This window comes from Vicugna pacos, chromosome 2, assembly GCF_048564905.1.
Source record: "Vicugna pacos chromosome 2, VicPac4, whole genome shotgun sequence".
Taxonomy (NCBI): Eukaryota; Metazoa; Chordata; class Mammalia; order Artiodactyla; family Camelidae; genus Vicugna; species Vicugna pacos.
The window spans coordinates 43,687,469-43,704,484 of record NC_132988.1 but is presented as its reverse complement, the minus strand read 5'-3'; the positions used below and the strand labels follow the sequence as shown (position 1 = coordinate 43,704,484).

Sequence of the window (17,016 nt, the reverse complement as noted above, 5' to 3'; positions counted from 1 at the left end):
ACATATACACCAGTATAAAGTAAGTGCTGAATCTCTTGGATTCATTCTGTCATTTCAGCGTGACCAGATGTTACTTGAAGATGTATTACCAGTACAAGAGGATGACTCTTTGATATCTTCACACCCAGTTGTTGTCACTGTGTCAACTCCTGCTGAAATCACATCTGTTTTTGATGGGATTTCTTATAGCAAGGTGGGGGAAATATGACACTGTTTTGAATTCTTCCTGTTTGGTGGCTTTTCTCTCAGTAAATGCCTAAAAATGGTAAGAACGGCTAGACTATGCTAATGGACTTAGAGAGACAGTGTAGAACTTATTCCAAGTGCTGAGTATTCAATAGTTTGTCACTTTCATTGGAACTGATCAATGCTGGTGACTGTCACAGAATTCTGAATCGGACTTCTAAAAATCTGTCTTTTCACTTTTGTTTATAACGGCTCTCATTCTGACAACTGAACATTTACATGTGAAGCATCCAATTTAAAATTACTTGATTTTTTTTTAAAAGACAGTAAATCTTTTTATGCCCGTCGTCAATGAGAAATGCCATACATATGGCCACCTTTTCTAGTAGAATGCTTCCAGTAAGCATTTGAATGCAACTCTGTTTGAAGGAATTACTTTCATCCATTTTTATTTAAGATTTAAAGATGATTTTGTTAGCATCTTGTGATGGGGCATTTTTAATACATTAAAATTTTATGAAAAGTTGCTGAAAATCCATAGTGGCCCAAAGCTTTATGTTACCCATTTTCTCCCACAACTTCTCCTGTAGTTTCTCCTCTAAACATATTCCACACTTGTATGCAACATATTTTAGTCAATTTTCCACCTCAGCCCCTCTTGGTTTACCCACTACGTTTAGTTGTTCAAAAATCACTGCAAACTAATACATTTTGTTGATGTGGATGTTACCTAAGTTTTATTTAAGATGAAATATTATAATTATTAAAATGAATACTAGATAAAATTGGCTTGAGTAAAAAGGCCTTCTATATATTAGTATTTGACATTAATAGTATCATATTTTTGGCTTTCCAGGATTCCTTTATTCATTTTTCTTTTACATTGTTAATGATTCTTTTTATCTTCCTGTTAAAATGAAAATGTCTAATCTACTTATAGTATATTCTAATAATTCACATGGAGACATTTATATTTATTAAATCAATGTCTTCCTTTCTGGGTTTCAGGCATTAGGTCAGAAATAAATACATGTTTCTCAACCTTTAGCCTTCTACTCGGAACAAAAGAAAAAACTTATACTTAATAAATTACAGTAAAAATTGTGACCTTAAATGGGGAAGCAATGTTTTTGTGGTCAGTAACTTTAAAGTTGATTTTAAAATTTATAAACAGTGCATTTTAGAATTATAACATGTGAAAAGCCAATAGAGAGCAGAGATATTCATCAGGTTCTTCAGACTAAATAAAACCAAATGAGATAAACCACATTTGAACAAAAAGATTTTATGTCTAAATTGTGTATCTATATTAAACTATTTGCCCAGATTAATTCCTCAATTGTCTATTTCCCTTTGTTAAATATAATTCTTTTTCAAAAGTATTGAAATATACTTAAGAAGTAGACAGAATTTTATCCTGCCTTGCTTTCCTCATTCATCAAAGAACATGATTTTTCTAAAACTTTTTCGTTTCTCTTTCATTAGGAAGGCTCCATCTACTGGTTCGTTTTGTGAAGTGCAGTAATCATTTGAACCTCAAGTTACGGAAATGATGGCCATTTTATCAATTTCTCCTTATCTTTTAGTTATTTTAGGAGCATAGATACAGGGAGTATGCCAAGTGGTATTTTCATCCTAAAATCACGAGCAATACCATGTAACTTAGCAGAATCATCTTGAAAAAATTATCCCAGAAATACGATCATGAAAACCTAGCCACAATAGTGATCACTGTTACTTGTTTCTTACGCATCCTTTTAGTTTAACTTGCCATACTTTTCCATCACAGGGAGCTTCCATTCTGAGAATGCTTGAAGACTGGATAACACCAGAGAAATTTCAGAAAGGATGTCAGGTATGATTTACTACTTTTTATGGTATTTGAAGTAAACTACACTGATACGTGGCTCATGAATGTTAAGATATGTGATCAATTAAGGCCAATTCCCTTTTTACTTTTACTTTCCTTACTCAGGGATAGACAATACAGCAAGGCACAAAAAGGTGATTTCCCATCCAGCCTAGTACCTACATTGTGTCTGTAATTGCCATTTAGCAGAAGTTTCATGGAGAAGGTAAACATCACTTATTTTAGGATGCCCTTTACATTTATATTAGCTCGGGCTGCCATAACAAGATACTACAGACTCAGTAGCATACACAAAAGAAATAAATTTTCTCAGCGTCCTGGAGGCTGAGGAGTCTGAGACCAAGGTGCTGGCAGGTTCACTTTTTGGTGAAATTTCTGTTTCTAGCTTCCAGATGCCCCCTTTTTGCTGTGTCCTCACATGGCAGAGAGAGAGAGAGAGAAAACCTTCTGGTGCCTCTTTTCATAAAGACACTGATCCCACTATGACGTTCCCACCCTCCTGATCTCATCTAAACCTAAATGCCTCCCAAAGGCCTCATCTCCAAACACCATCACACTGGGGGTTAGGACTCCAATGTGTGAATTTCAGGGGAATGCAATTCAGTCCATAGCACTATAATATAAAATTCAAATTTATCCATAAAGGTCTTCCCTTACAGTTTGTAAAAAGACTTTTTCTATATTATTGGATTTGAAAATGGTTAATATAAACATTTCTATTATGATGAAGTCAGTAGTAAAGAGGGCCTGCTTCCTTTTGAGGACAGAAATAACAATCAATTTCTTAAAGCATTTCACACAGCCCACTTAAGCTTATTCCTCCAGTGGATGTTGTAGCTCCACTATTGTCCTTCTAGCAGAACCTAAGCCAATTCTCTCAGGGTTTTATATTAGCACCATTGCTACCTTGTGTCCCTGTAACCGTCCTGCCTGCAGGTTGCCCTGTTGCAGCCTAAAGATGGAATTGTCTTCCTACTCTTTCCCTTCCATCTCCATCCTCCCTGCTGTGACATCCCAGGTAGGTAGGCAAAGTAGTGTTGACAATGTCCAGCCCATAAAATAGAAAGCAGGTCAGAGCAGTGCCCTGCTAGCTTTCCCAAAGTGTACCAGTACTTTCTTTGGATGTGATTCCCCGAGACAATGCCTGCCCATCATTCCTAAAGCTCTAATGACCATCAGGTCTTCTTATGTGGCAATTAGTACTCTCTGTGATACCTTTAAAAGGGAACAGTCCCCTTTTACCAAATACTTAAATTTCTAGGTGACTATTAAAGTAAGAAATAAGACCAGGATTTAGGAAATATTCAGGGAACATATCAGTCCATTTTACTCCTTTTGTCCATTAATAAAATATTCTGTGTTTACATTAGGTAGAAAGGAAGAAGCTATGTGCCTGCTCTTACATGTACATTAGAATATCCTGTAAACTTTCCATCAGCTTCAAACTCAAATGTTGTATCTTCTCTAAATGTAAGCACCTTTAGTGAGGAACTGTGCCTTCTGTATCTTTGCATATACTCTAGTGCCTAGTAGCATGCGTTACAGATGTTAGAAGAGCTATAAAATACTTCTTCAGTGAAAGAATGAGTGAGTGAATAGTTTACAATAAATAACACAGAATACAAAAATAAACAAAGACAATTCCTTTTTAAAAATTAAGTTAAAATATCCTTCGCACAGTTTTCATTCTAAGTTAAACTGATGAATAATACATTCTTGGAGTCTTCAAAGCTGACTTCAGATTAAATCATTTTTCATATGAACTTTTTTTGAAATGTACCAAAAGAGTCTTTAAAAATGAATAATTCTAATAATTCAGTAATACTCTCCCATTTCATTTAGCCCAGTATCTGTGGTATAATTAATTAAAAACCCAGTCCTGTCTAAAACTAACATTTCTCGAGTTAAACTGTCTTCCTTCACCCTAACTGTGACTATAGATGGTGCTAGAAACTGAATTAGAATGAATAGATATTAATTTTCATATCATTATAGTGCTATGGAATTCATTCACAAAAAGACACTGAAACTCTCATTATTTGCCTCCAATCTTCAAACACTAGCTAATATCTGCAAATAGCATATGATCAACATAGGGCACACTCAATAAGCTCTCACACCAAGTGGAGCATTCCTTCACATATTTGCAAATGTATCCAATATACCCCTCCTTGATTCATCATCATGCAATGATTGCTCCCCTAAATCCCACAATGTGTGACATTGTTCAAGATTTTTTCCCTTGTAAATACTAACTTTCTATCAAAAGTGACAGTTGGCTCAAGTGGTGTGGCATTAACTCTGGGGGTGGCCAATTGTCTGTTCCCTTTCATGTTCATCACCTTCCCCCAAACCTCAGGCAGCCAAGTAGGTGCAGAATGTAGGGAAATAAGAGCAAACCCATCAATTAGAAAATTTTTCAGTCTGTGATTGTACTTAAAAAGCATATTAGAAAATGGCGTATTGATAACAATGCTGGCATGAAATAGAAGCTGAGAAATATATCCATCCTTTCTTTTTCTCCTAGTATCAGTAGTATCCCTGAAAAGACAGGAGTGGCTCAGCTGGAAAATGTCCTTTCCCTTCCTGAGATACTAGTAATAGAAGCATTGTTCTTTTCCGTTTGTCCTCACTGATACCAGCTAATGAGGGACTGTTACAGGGGGACCTAGGTTATCATGAACTTGTGACTGGAGTGACTACATTGTGATTATTCAAGGTGAAGAAGGAAATTTCTTAATACAGAATATTCAAATGCACTAATACAGACAAAATAAAAATAGTACCTTTGAATATACTGTTTATATGAGCCTCTACCTCAGGAGAAGCAAGAAGCTGCAATTTAAAAAACAGTAACAATAATAACCGTGGAAAACCACACAAACTGATCCTGGATTCAGAAGTCTCTTCACAGTAATCTCAGGCAAATCTCTTAACCTCTTTAGGCACCAGTTTCCTTCACCCCCAAAATGTGGGGGTTGTATAAAATAGTATTTAAGTTCCCTTCCAGTTCCAAGATTGCATGTTTGTAAGTACAAGATATTGTGAATATACAAGGAAACCTCTAAATTAATTTTAAGAAGATACATTCATTAGAAATTATCATTAACAAGTAGGTATGATTAAAATTATTACTATTTCAAGAATCCAATTATTTTACTGGGATAGAATGAATGATCTGTGCAAAACTCTGGAATGAATGTCTAGATTTGACATAGAACATGTGCCTTTCATCTCTTCTCCCTTCCTTCGCCTGCCCTCCAGTGGCAGCGCTGAGCAGTGAACCCATCAAAAGAACAAATATGAAGGCAGCATTACAAACTGGCCTCAACCCTCTCCCAGGCATCTTGGAGCAGTCCTGCTAATATTGTTTTATCTCTCTATGCCTGAAAAGAAGAGGAATCTAGAAAATAGTGTAACTTAGGTGCAGCACCTACTGAAAATTATAGCAACTTACAGTGAAAATGATATGTGCAAAGTCAACCACTGGTTATTTTCTTTGAAGGTTCAAAGAACACATAAGAAGGTTCTATTTCTATTAAAGACCTCCACATTTTAAGTAGGACAATTCTGGAGCATAACAGAGAAATGTACAGCAGGAATTTTGGTAGTTTTCCTGGAGTACCCCAAGTAGTGTGCAATTATGAGATTAGGAGAAGACTGAGAATTTTCTCTGGGGATATATATCACATTATACCTGAAAACTCCTATATAGAGACATTTTGTGACCAGACTTGACAAAAGGGGAGACTTCTTGTTAAAATTTAATATTTCTAAAATATTTGAAGAAAGAAGACTTACTCTTTAAAGTGAATAATTTCCCCAATTTATCTATCATCATCATCATGATCATGATTACTATTATTCAAAAGGCTGTATGTTCATTTATTTAGAGCAGAGTCTGAAACTACTCATGCTTGCGGGCCAAATCCCACCCACCACCCATTATCCTAAGGCCTGCAAACAAAAGCACTTCTACATTTTTGAACAGTTGGAAAAAAATCAGAAGAAGATTTTATGACAGATGAAAGTTGTATGGAATTCAAATAGCAGTGTGCATAAGAAACCCTTGATTGGAAGACAGACATGCTGATTCATTTGGCTGCTTTTGTGCTATGGAGGGACAGCTGAGTAGCTACGACAGAGACTACATGGCCCACGACACTTCAGATTTTTATTGTACAGCTTTTTACAGAAAAAGGTTGCTAAGCCCTGGCTTAGAGCCAAGCTCACGGGTTTTTATCTTTACATATCACCTCAATCGCTCCTGTGCGATGGGGTCATCTGATGTCTGAGATAAGGAAACACCACTGGTCTAAATGAAGGTAGAGGATGAGCCAGTGGTGGACAGGTTAACACCACAAATTGAGAATCATGGAATTACAGTCTCTTCTCCTAGTGGATCAAAAGTGTTATGGAATGTTGGCTGTTTGCTAATCATTTGACTGTACTTAAGTATCTTACATTGCCTGCCCTGAAAAAATTAAACTCATAAATTATAAACTCTTCTGTTTATAATTCCATTACTTAAAAAAGAACAAAGTATCTCATTAATAAGAAAAAATTTCCTTATGCTTTCCAAATAAATCATTGTTTGTACAGTGTTTTTGTAGGTTATAAAATGTTTTGCATACAGTGTATCATTTGATTTTCTTTCTACCTACAGTCGCTATATTATACATTAATATAGTGAAATATGTTGAAAGGTTCAGCTCATGTTGTGGAAGTATGGGAAAAACAAACATTGACTTCTGAAATACTTGTTATCTTTCACATACAGAATTATTTGAAAAAACACGAATTTAAGAATGCAAAAACTTCAGATTTTTGGGAAGCACTTGAAGAGGTAAGGAGGAGTATATCCTCAAAATGTTTCTTTAATTAACAAATGACTTACCAATCATTTCTTTACCTGATTATGCTGTCCTTTTATTTCCCCCTTATTTGTTGTTTAATTATTATCCATTAAAAAAATCTTAGGCAAGTAACCTACCAGTGAAAGAAGTAATGGACACCTGGACCAATCAGATGGGTTATCCTGTACTTAATGTGGAAGACACGGGGACTATCACACAGAAACGCTTTCTGTTGGACTCAAAAGCCAATGCTTCCGAGCCATATTCAGTTTTTGGGTAAGGATCTATAATGCATTTCAAGAGAAAGGCAGAAATTTTACGGAAATACTGGCCATTCACTTATACCTTGCCTTTCAGCACCTGACTCAAAAGCATAGTGTCTTTAGAGAAACAAAGCCATCTAGAAATAACTCAGTTTTCTCCAGGTTCCAAATGGTGAATGGAGCACATACACGCCAGTCCTATCCTTCCCAGAAATCACCAAATAAGGAAATAGAAGTACTAAAAGAAATAAACTCATAAAAGTAAAGAAAATAGAGAGAAAGGGCTACATGCATCACAGAATTCTAGAAGATGAAAAGCAGAGGGAGGAAGATAGACAGAAAACAAACTGAGGAACATGCAGTCAGTTAGAAAGGAACTTAAGCAGGGGTGGAAGCTGATTTTCCCTATTCCTAGACAAGCTCTGGGCTCGGTGTCAGCACTCAGAGTAGAAGGCAGGAGCGAGAAGTGAGGGGGGAAACAGGGCAATTAATTTGAAGTCTGGACTCAGGACAGTTGTGGCAGGCAGACCTCTCACTCCCCACTTCCCTTCATCAACAGCCATTCTTTCCTCTGCACAGAGCTCTCAGAAGTCTGGCAATGACTCAAGGCAAAAATCCAGAGGGCTTTTTTTCCTAAAGAAATCGACTAAAACAGTGGAGAAGAGCTAAGGATTTCCATTTGGTTGGGACACCCAGAGTACAGCTTTCCTCCTTATGGCGTTTGTAGGATGGATGGGCTGGAGCTGCCAGCTCCCCTCACACAGGCACAGAGCCCCTCGTCAGACTTCCTGTTCAGCAGAGAAGTCGGTTTCAAAAATACGCTTCTCTTCTCTATAGTACAGAGGTTACATACAAGACAACAAGAATAATCAATTCAGTCCTTCTTTCTCATATGCGAATGAACAGTCAGGGATCACAAGACACATGAAAAAATCTAAAAGCATAAAAAGCAAAATCTCACATGAACAAACAAAAAACTTGTCTCTATAAGAAGAATAATTGAAATAAAAATAAATTTATGAAATATATTCAGAGGTCAAAGAAGCTATTATACTCATTAACGAAGAGCAGAATGTCTCTGAAAGGACAAACTGAAAATGTAAAAGAGCCCTAAAAAGTTAAGTTTTTGGTTGTCAAAAAAATTAATAGACCAACAAGAAATAAATTTGGGAAATTCTCTAAAAATACAGGACAAACACACACAAAACTGGTAAATATGAAAGAGAAGACAAATGTGGAAGATCTAGCACCCAACTAATAGAAGTCTCTCAGAAAAGAAAACAGTGAAACTTCAGGAGTAAAATATATCAAAGAATAAAGGACATAAGGATTCGGATTAAAAGGTTCACTGACTACACAGTACAAAAAGGAAAAAACCCCACATACCAAGCTACATCCTCATGACATTTCAGAAAACAAGCACACAGGAGTTAGTGTGGCATTAGATTTCTCCACAACAACCCTGAACACAAGAAGAAAATGGAGCAATCATCTAAAATGTAGATGCAAAGCATATTTTCAGTCTCCAATTCTCTACCCAGTTCCCTAAACCAAATACAAAAGCACAGTAAAGACATTTTCTGATATGCAGCTCCAGAATATGCATTCCACACAGCAGTGCTTAGAAAGTTACTAAGGCTGCACTCCAAGGGGACTGCAGGAGGAAGAGAAAAAATAAGAGTAAATCAAAAAAGAGGAAGACATGGGATCCAGGAAAACAGTGCATCCAACCTAGGAGAGCCTGAAAGGAAATGCAGACCAACAGTGATCCAGCGGGCTCACGGTGCCGTGAGGAAGAGAGTATGACTGGGAAGATGGGAAAACTTGAGGAGGTGGTGAAGTTTGGTCAACTACACAGAAGAAAATAAGAAAAAAAACAAAATCAAAGCTGTTTATAAAAAACTGTGATCCAAAGACAGGAAGCAGGTAGAGTGATTTTATGTCATTGATAAAGTATAAGAAAAAGGAGTCTATTTGACCCTTATGTTAGGGTGTTACTGCAAAATTTTATTTAAGTGACATAAGGGCCAAGAAATCAGACCATAGAGAAGGAAATAACTCCAACACACTTCTTAGCCAACAATATGTACATAGTATAATTTTGTGAATGTTACTTACTGTCTTTTACCTTTTATAATCAACCAATGGATAACATATGTAAAACTTCTGTTATGGTGGCAGAGTAGATTGTAAACATAAACAGTCTTATCAAGAAAAAATAGCTGACAGAAGAAAGGACGTAGAAGAGGAAGAAAAGGTGGAAGTGTCAGGATACTGATTCAGCGGTAGACAGAAGCTGGCTCTAATCCCAACTCAGTAACATCATGCTGGTAGTTTGAAATTGGTTACGATGTGACTTAATGGGAATCAGCAAATACTACGTTCCACCTCCCACCCCTACCCGCCCTGAGAGCCAGCTGTTAAGCATTTACCAGCACTGCACAGGATACCCTCATTCTACAGTTAGGAGAGACTAGCAATACTAAAATTTATAAAGCAAGAAATGATAGTATGAGTATATTATTTGAAGGAACAATTGTAACCTATAGAAAGTCTAATAGTACTATAGCAAAATTTGATTTTTAAAGGGGGACTGGAAGAGAAAATAGTGTTAATAAACTAAATCACCCTCTCATGGTTGAGTTTAGAAATACTATCTTAAAAAATATAGCGGTATATTAGAGTTACAGAATTAGACATCAGAAGAACTAAAACCAGAAGCATTTAAAAGGGGATATTTTGAGAGAGAAGCTGGCCTGTGAGAAGGATGGAGGGGACTGTGGCTTTTCAACAGCAGTTTTTCAGGTTTTTGATTAACCATGTTTTTATTTGCAATGCTCAAATGAAATTCTCCTGAACTTTTAAACATCAATTACAAACTCAATCAAATTCTTTTGCATATATCATTAAGAACATCACTAGTTAAAACTTTATTAAATTCCATTTATAATTTCAAAATACAAACACCTACAGACACAGATTCACAAATCTAATTTTTAAAAATACTTTCTTATACGTTTGTATGAATCTAACAAATTAAAATTCATAAATACAGCATGTCAAATTTCTTGGGCATTTTCAACACATTCAAACCTTTAACTTCACAAATTCAGGCTTTTGTAGACATTTGAACATGACTACTATATGTGTCCACTGATAGGCTGAGCCTGAATTAACTGGTAGGGCAGGAGGTATGCAGAGTAGGGAGGAAGACTTTCTTACTTGAGGAAGTGATATTTGAGCTGAATAAACTGATGTAGGGGATGACTGGATTGTCAAAACAGAAACGGCAGCAGGTATGAAGGCCCTAAAGTTTAAAAGAAGCATTCTACATATAATAGGCAATACTTATTGAGCATTTATTAAGTAGCTGGCACTATTTTAAGTACTTTAGAGTATTTTATTATAATGGAGAAATTTAGGCAGAAAATGATTAAGTCACTTACTCAAGGCACAGAGTGTAAGTGATGAATCCTTGGTTTGAATGCAGGCAATCTGGCTCCATGAACTGGACAACAGAGAGCACTGGGGAAAGTGATGGGAGATGAACTCAGAGAGGAAGGCAGGGGCCAGGCATGAAGACCATGCTAAAGACTGAACAACAGTGTGTGCAAATTCAAGGATGTTAAGGCAGGATCAGTATACATTTTTCCTAGTTCCCTCTGGCTGCACTATGGCAGACAGATCAGATGGGACAAGAGTGGAAGCTGGGAGGACAGTTGGGATGCTACTGTAGCAAGTGGCGCATGTGAGAGGTGGTGGAGTTGATGGGGGTCTGCACTGGGAGAGTGACCGTGGGCTGGAGGCAGGTGTTCAATATTCCAAAGACTGGGTGGAGCTAAAATTTCCAATTAAATAATAATGTGCTGGGAATACAATAGGACGAATTTGCAGAGGACCATCTCCTTTCAGAGTATGGTTCTCATCTTGTTCTATAGGGATCATAGCAATACTTCTAGAGACCTGAAAGATCTTTATAGATTTATAGACCCATTTTACGACACGTACTCCGTGCTGCAGGAATAGAACCTCTTTTCTGGCTTCCAATTCAGGGCTTTGGGAACACACTCACACTAACAAAAATTCGGATTGCCAAAATACTTTCTGTCCAAGGTATCAAAAATGAAGAGCACTCAGAATTATTAAATTGGCTGCTTCCAAGATACTAGTGGGCACCTGAACTGGAGAAGCATCAAGAAAGCCTGTGGTGCTCACCTTGTTGAAACCATTACCAGCTTCTCCTCCTGGAAACCTCAGACACTCAGCTCTCCCACAGTAAATAAAATTCAGAGAAACTGGGAATCTTGCTGTGAGGCAAGTTCTGAAAATTAATAGTTCTTGCCAAAACAAAAGAAAATTTGAGTTCTTAGATCAAATGAGATCAATCAGGGAGTATCTGTATATCCTTCTTTATCTTTTCTTTATTTTGGAGAGGAAAGATTATGATGGAGAAAACTTTGTTTTTCACTCTTTCCTTTTCATAGTATGTGATTTGAAACATGGAACTGATTCGTTATCAGGTGATAATTCAATTACAAAAATCACATAGTAATTTTTGTGATCATTCTGTTTAACTTTTTTTTACAGTTACTCTTTTATGATCTAGCAAATCAGATTGGCCATATTTAATACTGCTATTTAATAGTCTTTGGACACTGCAATTTTAAAAAATATATTTCCTCCTTGAGAAACAAACTTCCATTAAGAAAGCTTCACAGTGGTTTTCCCTTCTGTCATACATATGCACTGACTTAAACCAAAGACACAACCAACACCATTTTTAAACTGGTTTGATCGGATTTTTAAGAACTGTTCCTTAGTTATGGATTCCTTTCCACACAAACAAAAGATTTTATTACCAAGGGAACTTAAACATATCATCAGATCTAAAATCACTTTTAAAATTATAATAAATCTTTAAAGTGCATTAATTAAGATTCAGAACATGGTACTACATTAATGTTTACACTTTTCTCTAATTTTTTTAGTTTCAACCTTCAGATAGTTTTTCTAAAATTTAGATTCATAGATGCATGATTTTTAGTGATCATTTATCATTTTCAATCCACTTGTTCCATTTTTTGGTAAAAAAAAGTTACACATTATATATGCATAGGAAAATAAACCCAGAAAACATGGGCTTTTCTGTTGAGAACATTTCATAAAAATCTATAGTAGATCCTGAACAAATAAGAGAGAAAAAGACATTATATCAAAAGTGACACTTCCTTATTTTTCAATTGATTAAAAAGTTAGATCATAATATATGCCTTAATGCCCCCAGTAAGGAATTAGCTTTTTCTCCAATCTTAGTGTTCACCTGCTGTCTGTTCAGATATATTCCTGTCTGGTACACAAGGTTCAATTGTATGGTAAACTGAATGGCCTCTTCTTTTCTTGCTGCTTAAATATTCCATGATTAGGGAATTTTTACTGACCAAAAACTTTTTATAATCTAAATGGCCCACACATGTGTAAACTATTGTTTTAACAGTATGGCCTCAACCACCTCTTAGAAATGGGCCAGTCTGACATCTCCTTCAGGGGAATTCTCTATGGGACAATCGTGCATGTCTTTGGCAGTCCACTCAAAATAAAAGGGTGGAAGAATGGGAGTAGCTGTGTTATCCTGGGGCAACCAAAGTCAGTTTCCTTAGTGAAAATTAGATTGGCCATATTTATACTGCCACAAACTGTTATATGGTAAGATATTTAAAAAGTGAATTATACCTTTAAAAAATGAAATCTGATACTCTTGAATTTTTGATAACATATAAGAAACTCTATCATTTCATTTACATAATTTCCATTTCTTTTGTACTCTCAGATCTATTATTTTGCTCAGATTAGATTAGCTCCTGTAAGTGATTCCAAAACTGTCAAGTGAAATAGCCTCAACCCTCTATCTGTTTTCATCTCACCATACTCTTATAGACGTCAGAGTAGCATTCTTCACACAACCTTAGTAGTGTATCTTATGCCTACTTTCAGGCACAGCCTAGTCCCGGAGACCAGGCATCAGAGGAGATAGTGGAAATGTGAAATCCTGACTGTGCACATAGGGCATCCAGACACTGCATGCTCTGCTGTTTCAGCCAGGTGGACACTGGGGAAAGATGAGGAGGAGTGAGATGCTAGTCTACACGGTGACACCAAAGCAGAGCAGTGAAGAGAATGAAACCTGTAGGTAGGATGTGACTTAAAAAAAAAAAAAAAAAGCTTGTTTTTCTGTCTGTTGAGAAGCTACAAGGGATGATGGTTCTTAGGTTGGCTTCACTATAAGCAGACCCTGAGGTGATCATTCAAGTGAAAATGACTCATTGGGGGGGTGTTTCTCGGAAAGGCTGGTAGGGGGTTGGGCAGTGGGACATCAAGCAGCCAAGGTGCAACACCAAGCAGGTCCTGTCCGGGGTTAACTACCCTGAAGGGAAGAGGGACAGTGCTACACAGAGGTCTTGAGAGATGGGGCAAAGAACATTCTCATGCTCATCTATCATTGGCCAAGGGCTGCACCCAAGGATATAAATTTCCAGAAACTTCTGGATTTCCTTACTCAGGCAGCCAGGGGACAGTCCTCTGATAAAAAGACCAAGGTGCTGGCTGTTGGCAGGGAAAGCACATTGGAATCTGGGAAGCACAGAAATGACAGAGATTCAAGCAGATAAGGATGGAGTACTGAAAACGTCTCCTATAGGAGCCAACGAACAGTTTATGTATTGGTTCTATGAAACTTACAGCCAAAAACATTCCACTGCAATAAAATCCTCCAAGAGAGCTAGTAAAAGCTCAATCTATAAAAACATTTTAGTAGTTATAAAACAAAGGATTACTTCTTTCATGTAGATGGCAAATATATATTCTTCCTGAATTACATCAATTTTATTATATCTTGAAAAGGAGAAATATTACTCTCCCATTCTGTTAGGGACTTGAACGGTCACAGATGAAGGAAAACAAGGCCAACTTTGAGTTGAAACCCAAACACAGATTCATCCTCTCTTTAGATCTCCTGTATTTTCTGACTGATGAGATACGATGTGAGAACAAACAATCAAAAAGACATTTAAGACCTCTTTTACGAGCTTTTAAGACTACAATGTTAAGTATATATTGTATCAAGATACAAAGCCAAACTCCTCCCCCTGCACCACAAGAAAATACTAAGCGGCTGAAGTGAACACTAGAAGCCCCTGAAACCTGCTTGCCTGATGAATTTTCTTGACACCACGCTAGTTCACATGGTCCTAAATAGGAGATTTTTTAAAGAGCACGGGATTTAAGGGATGATGGTGGTAGTGTCATTTCAACATGATTTCTAAATGTGTTATGTCCTTCACAGCATTTTAAGATTGTCTTCTGAATTCTAAAAATGCTTTGTTTTTTGACAGAAACTACAGCATATTAGAGTGTGTGCAAGCATGTGTGTAATTGCTCGATTTTATTTTATAATGTGTTATATTTGTGCAGTATCTTTATTCCAAAGCTTCGAGGCATTTTATTGAAATAAACTTTTTCATCCTTAGCTAATTTTTTGATACAAATTTCCAAATTTTAGAGATTTATAGAAATTGAAAGCAATTATGTAGCCTACTTTATCACAAAAGAATACTGTATTAATTGTATTAGTTATATACTATACACTGGACAACCACTTATGAGAAAAATATGCTTTTCTATTGCTTTTTAATTATTCTTTCTTTGGAAATGTTTTCAGTTTTTAGTAATAAAAGCTAAAATTTTTCTTTCTAAAAAACTTTAGTTACACATGGAATATTCCAGTTAAATGGACAGAAGATAATGCATCAAGGATTACATTCTATAATAGGTCAGAAACAGGAGGTAAATATCATCAATTGACTTACTTCTTCTTTGAATTAATGCACCACATTAAACGAATACAAGCATAAAGAAACAACAATAAATCTGTTAACTAATGATGTAAATTTCAGCTAAAAGAAACCTCAAATAATTTATTGATGAGTCCAAATGTTTATCTACAATATAATGAGAACTTTTCTACCTTAAGAAATTCTTTTTAGTGATTTACCATGACTGACACAATAATAAATACCCATAGGAGAAGGGTAATACACCCAATCATTGGAAGATTAATGTATAAATTTTTTCCTTTCTTTCCCCTCTTCCCCTTTCCTCCCTTCTTTTGTTCCTTCTTTATTCTTTTCTTTTTTTTTTAAATATCAGATAATTAAGCCATTGAATTTCTTAAAATGTTATGTGACAAGCCTGGTTTTTTAAAAGCTGTCATTAAATTAAAGCTATCAATTTTTCAAATCAGCATGACATCAGAAACTTTAATGACTCCAAATTATCTTTTCTAAGTTGTAAGTTGTCACTGGGAGCTCAAGGCACTCTGTATATGTCTGTAGGCTTCCATCCATCCACTTCCCTGAACAAATTACTTGTAACTTGCCTGTGTTAAAATTCAGCTGTGACTGTTCGGCTTACTTAAATCAACTGGAAATATATTTCTGTATTCCATCTCCACTGATTTGTCTTTTCCTTTCTTGAAAAATTTTAGAGTTATATAAAAAGAAGGAGACTTTATCACATGCTCTTTACTCCAGATCACTGAAAAAATAATTACTAAGGCAGGTTTTAGCAACTGCCCCAGAAGAATCCTGCTTTTTATACTTTTGTTTGTGTATCTTTGTTTTGTGTTTCAAAATCATTTCTTATCTAACACAAGAGACTCTTCTCCACCCTGTCCCACCAAGACCTGGTTTCAGAACAGCACTTGGCGTGGACATTCACTCGTGGCTTCTAAGGGATAAAAGCATATCACCTGTCCTTTATTTACATATGCTCATTTGCTCCTGCAAAATATTCTGAAATAGTAATTAATTTCCTCTGGCAAGTAAATTTTTACTCTATTTCCAGTAGATTGTTTTCTAAAAATGGCTTTATTGATGTATAACTTGCATACTATGCAAATCCCCCAATTAAAGTGTACAATCCAGTGATTTTTTATTAGATTCACAAATATGTGTAACCATCACCACAGTCAATTTTGGAGCATTTCAGTCACTTCAAAAGGAAACTCCATCCTCTTTAGCTGTCAACTGCTCTCTTCTCCTACACCCCCAGCCCTAAGCAACCACTAATCTACTTTCTGTCAGCAAAGATTTGGCTACTCTGGACATTTCATATAAATGGAATGATACATGTACATCTTGTGACTGGCTTCTTCATTTGGGCTGTGTTTTCAAGTTCATCCATGCCATAGCTTGTTTCAGTACTTAACTGCTTTTTATTCTCAAATGATATTCACACCATATTGACATACCACCTTTCGTTTATCTATTCATCAGCTGATGGGCATCTGGATTGTTTCTACCTTTTGGCTGTTATGAATAATGCTGCTATAAATATTTGTGTTCAAGTTTTTATGTGGATCCAGCAGGATTTTTTCAGCATTTTTTTTCTACTTTTATTATAAATTATTTTGTGGTTTTTAATTTCACTATAAACTCTCTCAGCTTTGTTATTGTCTAGGTAAGACTCCTTTCTGTTGCTTTTACAACAAAACTTTCTATTACTCATTTATGCTAACTTTAATTGATGTGGTCAGCAATTCTCCTGAATTCTTCTAGAATTCCTAGATCAATGCCATTTTGTCTTAATATTTTATATAGGATAACTTTGTGTTTGAATATTAAGCTCTATCTTTTGTGATCTGTCTTCTGGTTGTTTTCTTAGGAAAACAGAGAAGACAAAAAAAAGGACACTTAAAAATGTGCAATAGTGCTGGTAAAAGGCATAATGAGGCTGGGATTCCCTTGGGAGGTTTTCAGTGGATTTGGTTTAAATATTAGTACATATT

The 17,016-nt window shown here is 36.0% G+C and overlaps 1 protein-coding gene across 1 annotated transcript in view; it reads left to right on the top strand.

The window, feature by feature from the left end:
* ENPEP (glutamyl aminopeptidase) overlaps positions 1–17,016 on the top strand; it is a 75,230-nt gene that overhangs the window by 32,466 nt on the left and 25,748 nt on the right. Inside the window, exons 7-11 of the mRNA XM_006212039.3 lie at positions 59–193; positions 1,976–2,041; positions 6,837–6,902; positions 7,037–7,188; positions 14,935–15,014. Of these exons, the coding sequence (XP_006212101.1) occupies positions 59–193; positions 1,976–2,041; positions 6,837–6,902; positions 7,037–7,188; positions 14,935–15,014 (499 nt within the window). The remainder of the gene's footprint in view (positions 1–58; positions 194–1,975; positions 2,042–6,836; positions 6,903–7,036; positions 7,189–14,934; positions 15,015–17,016) is intronic.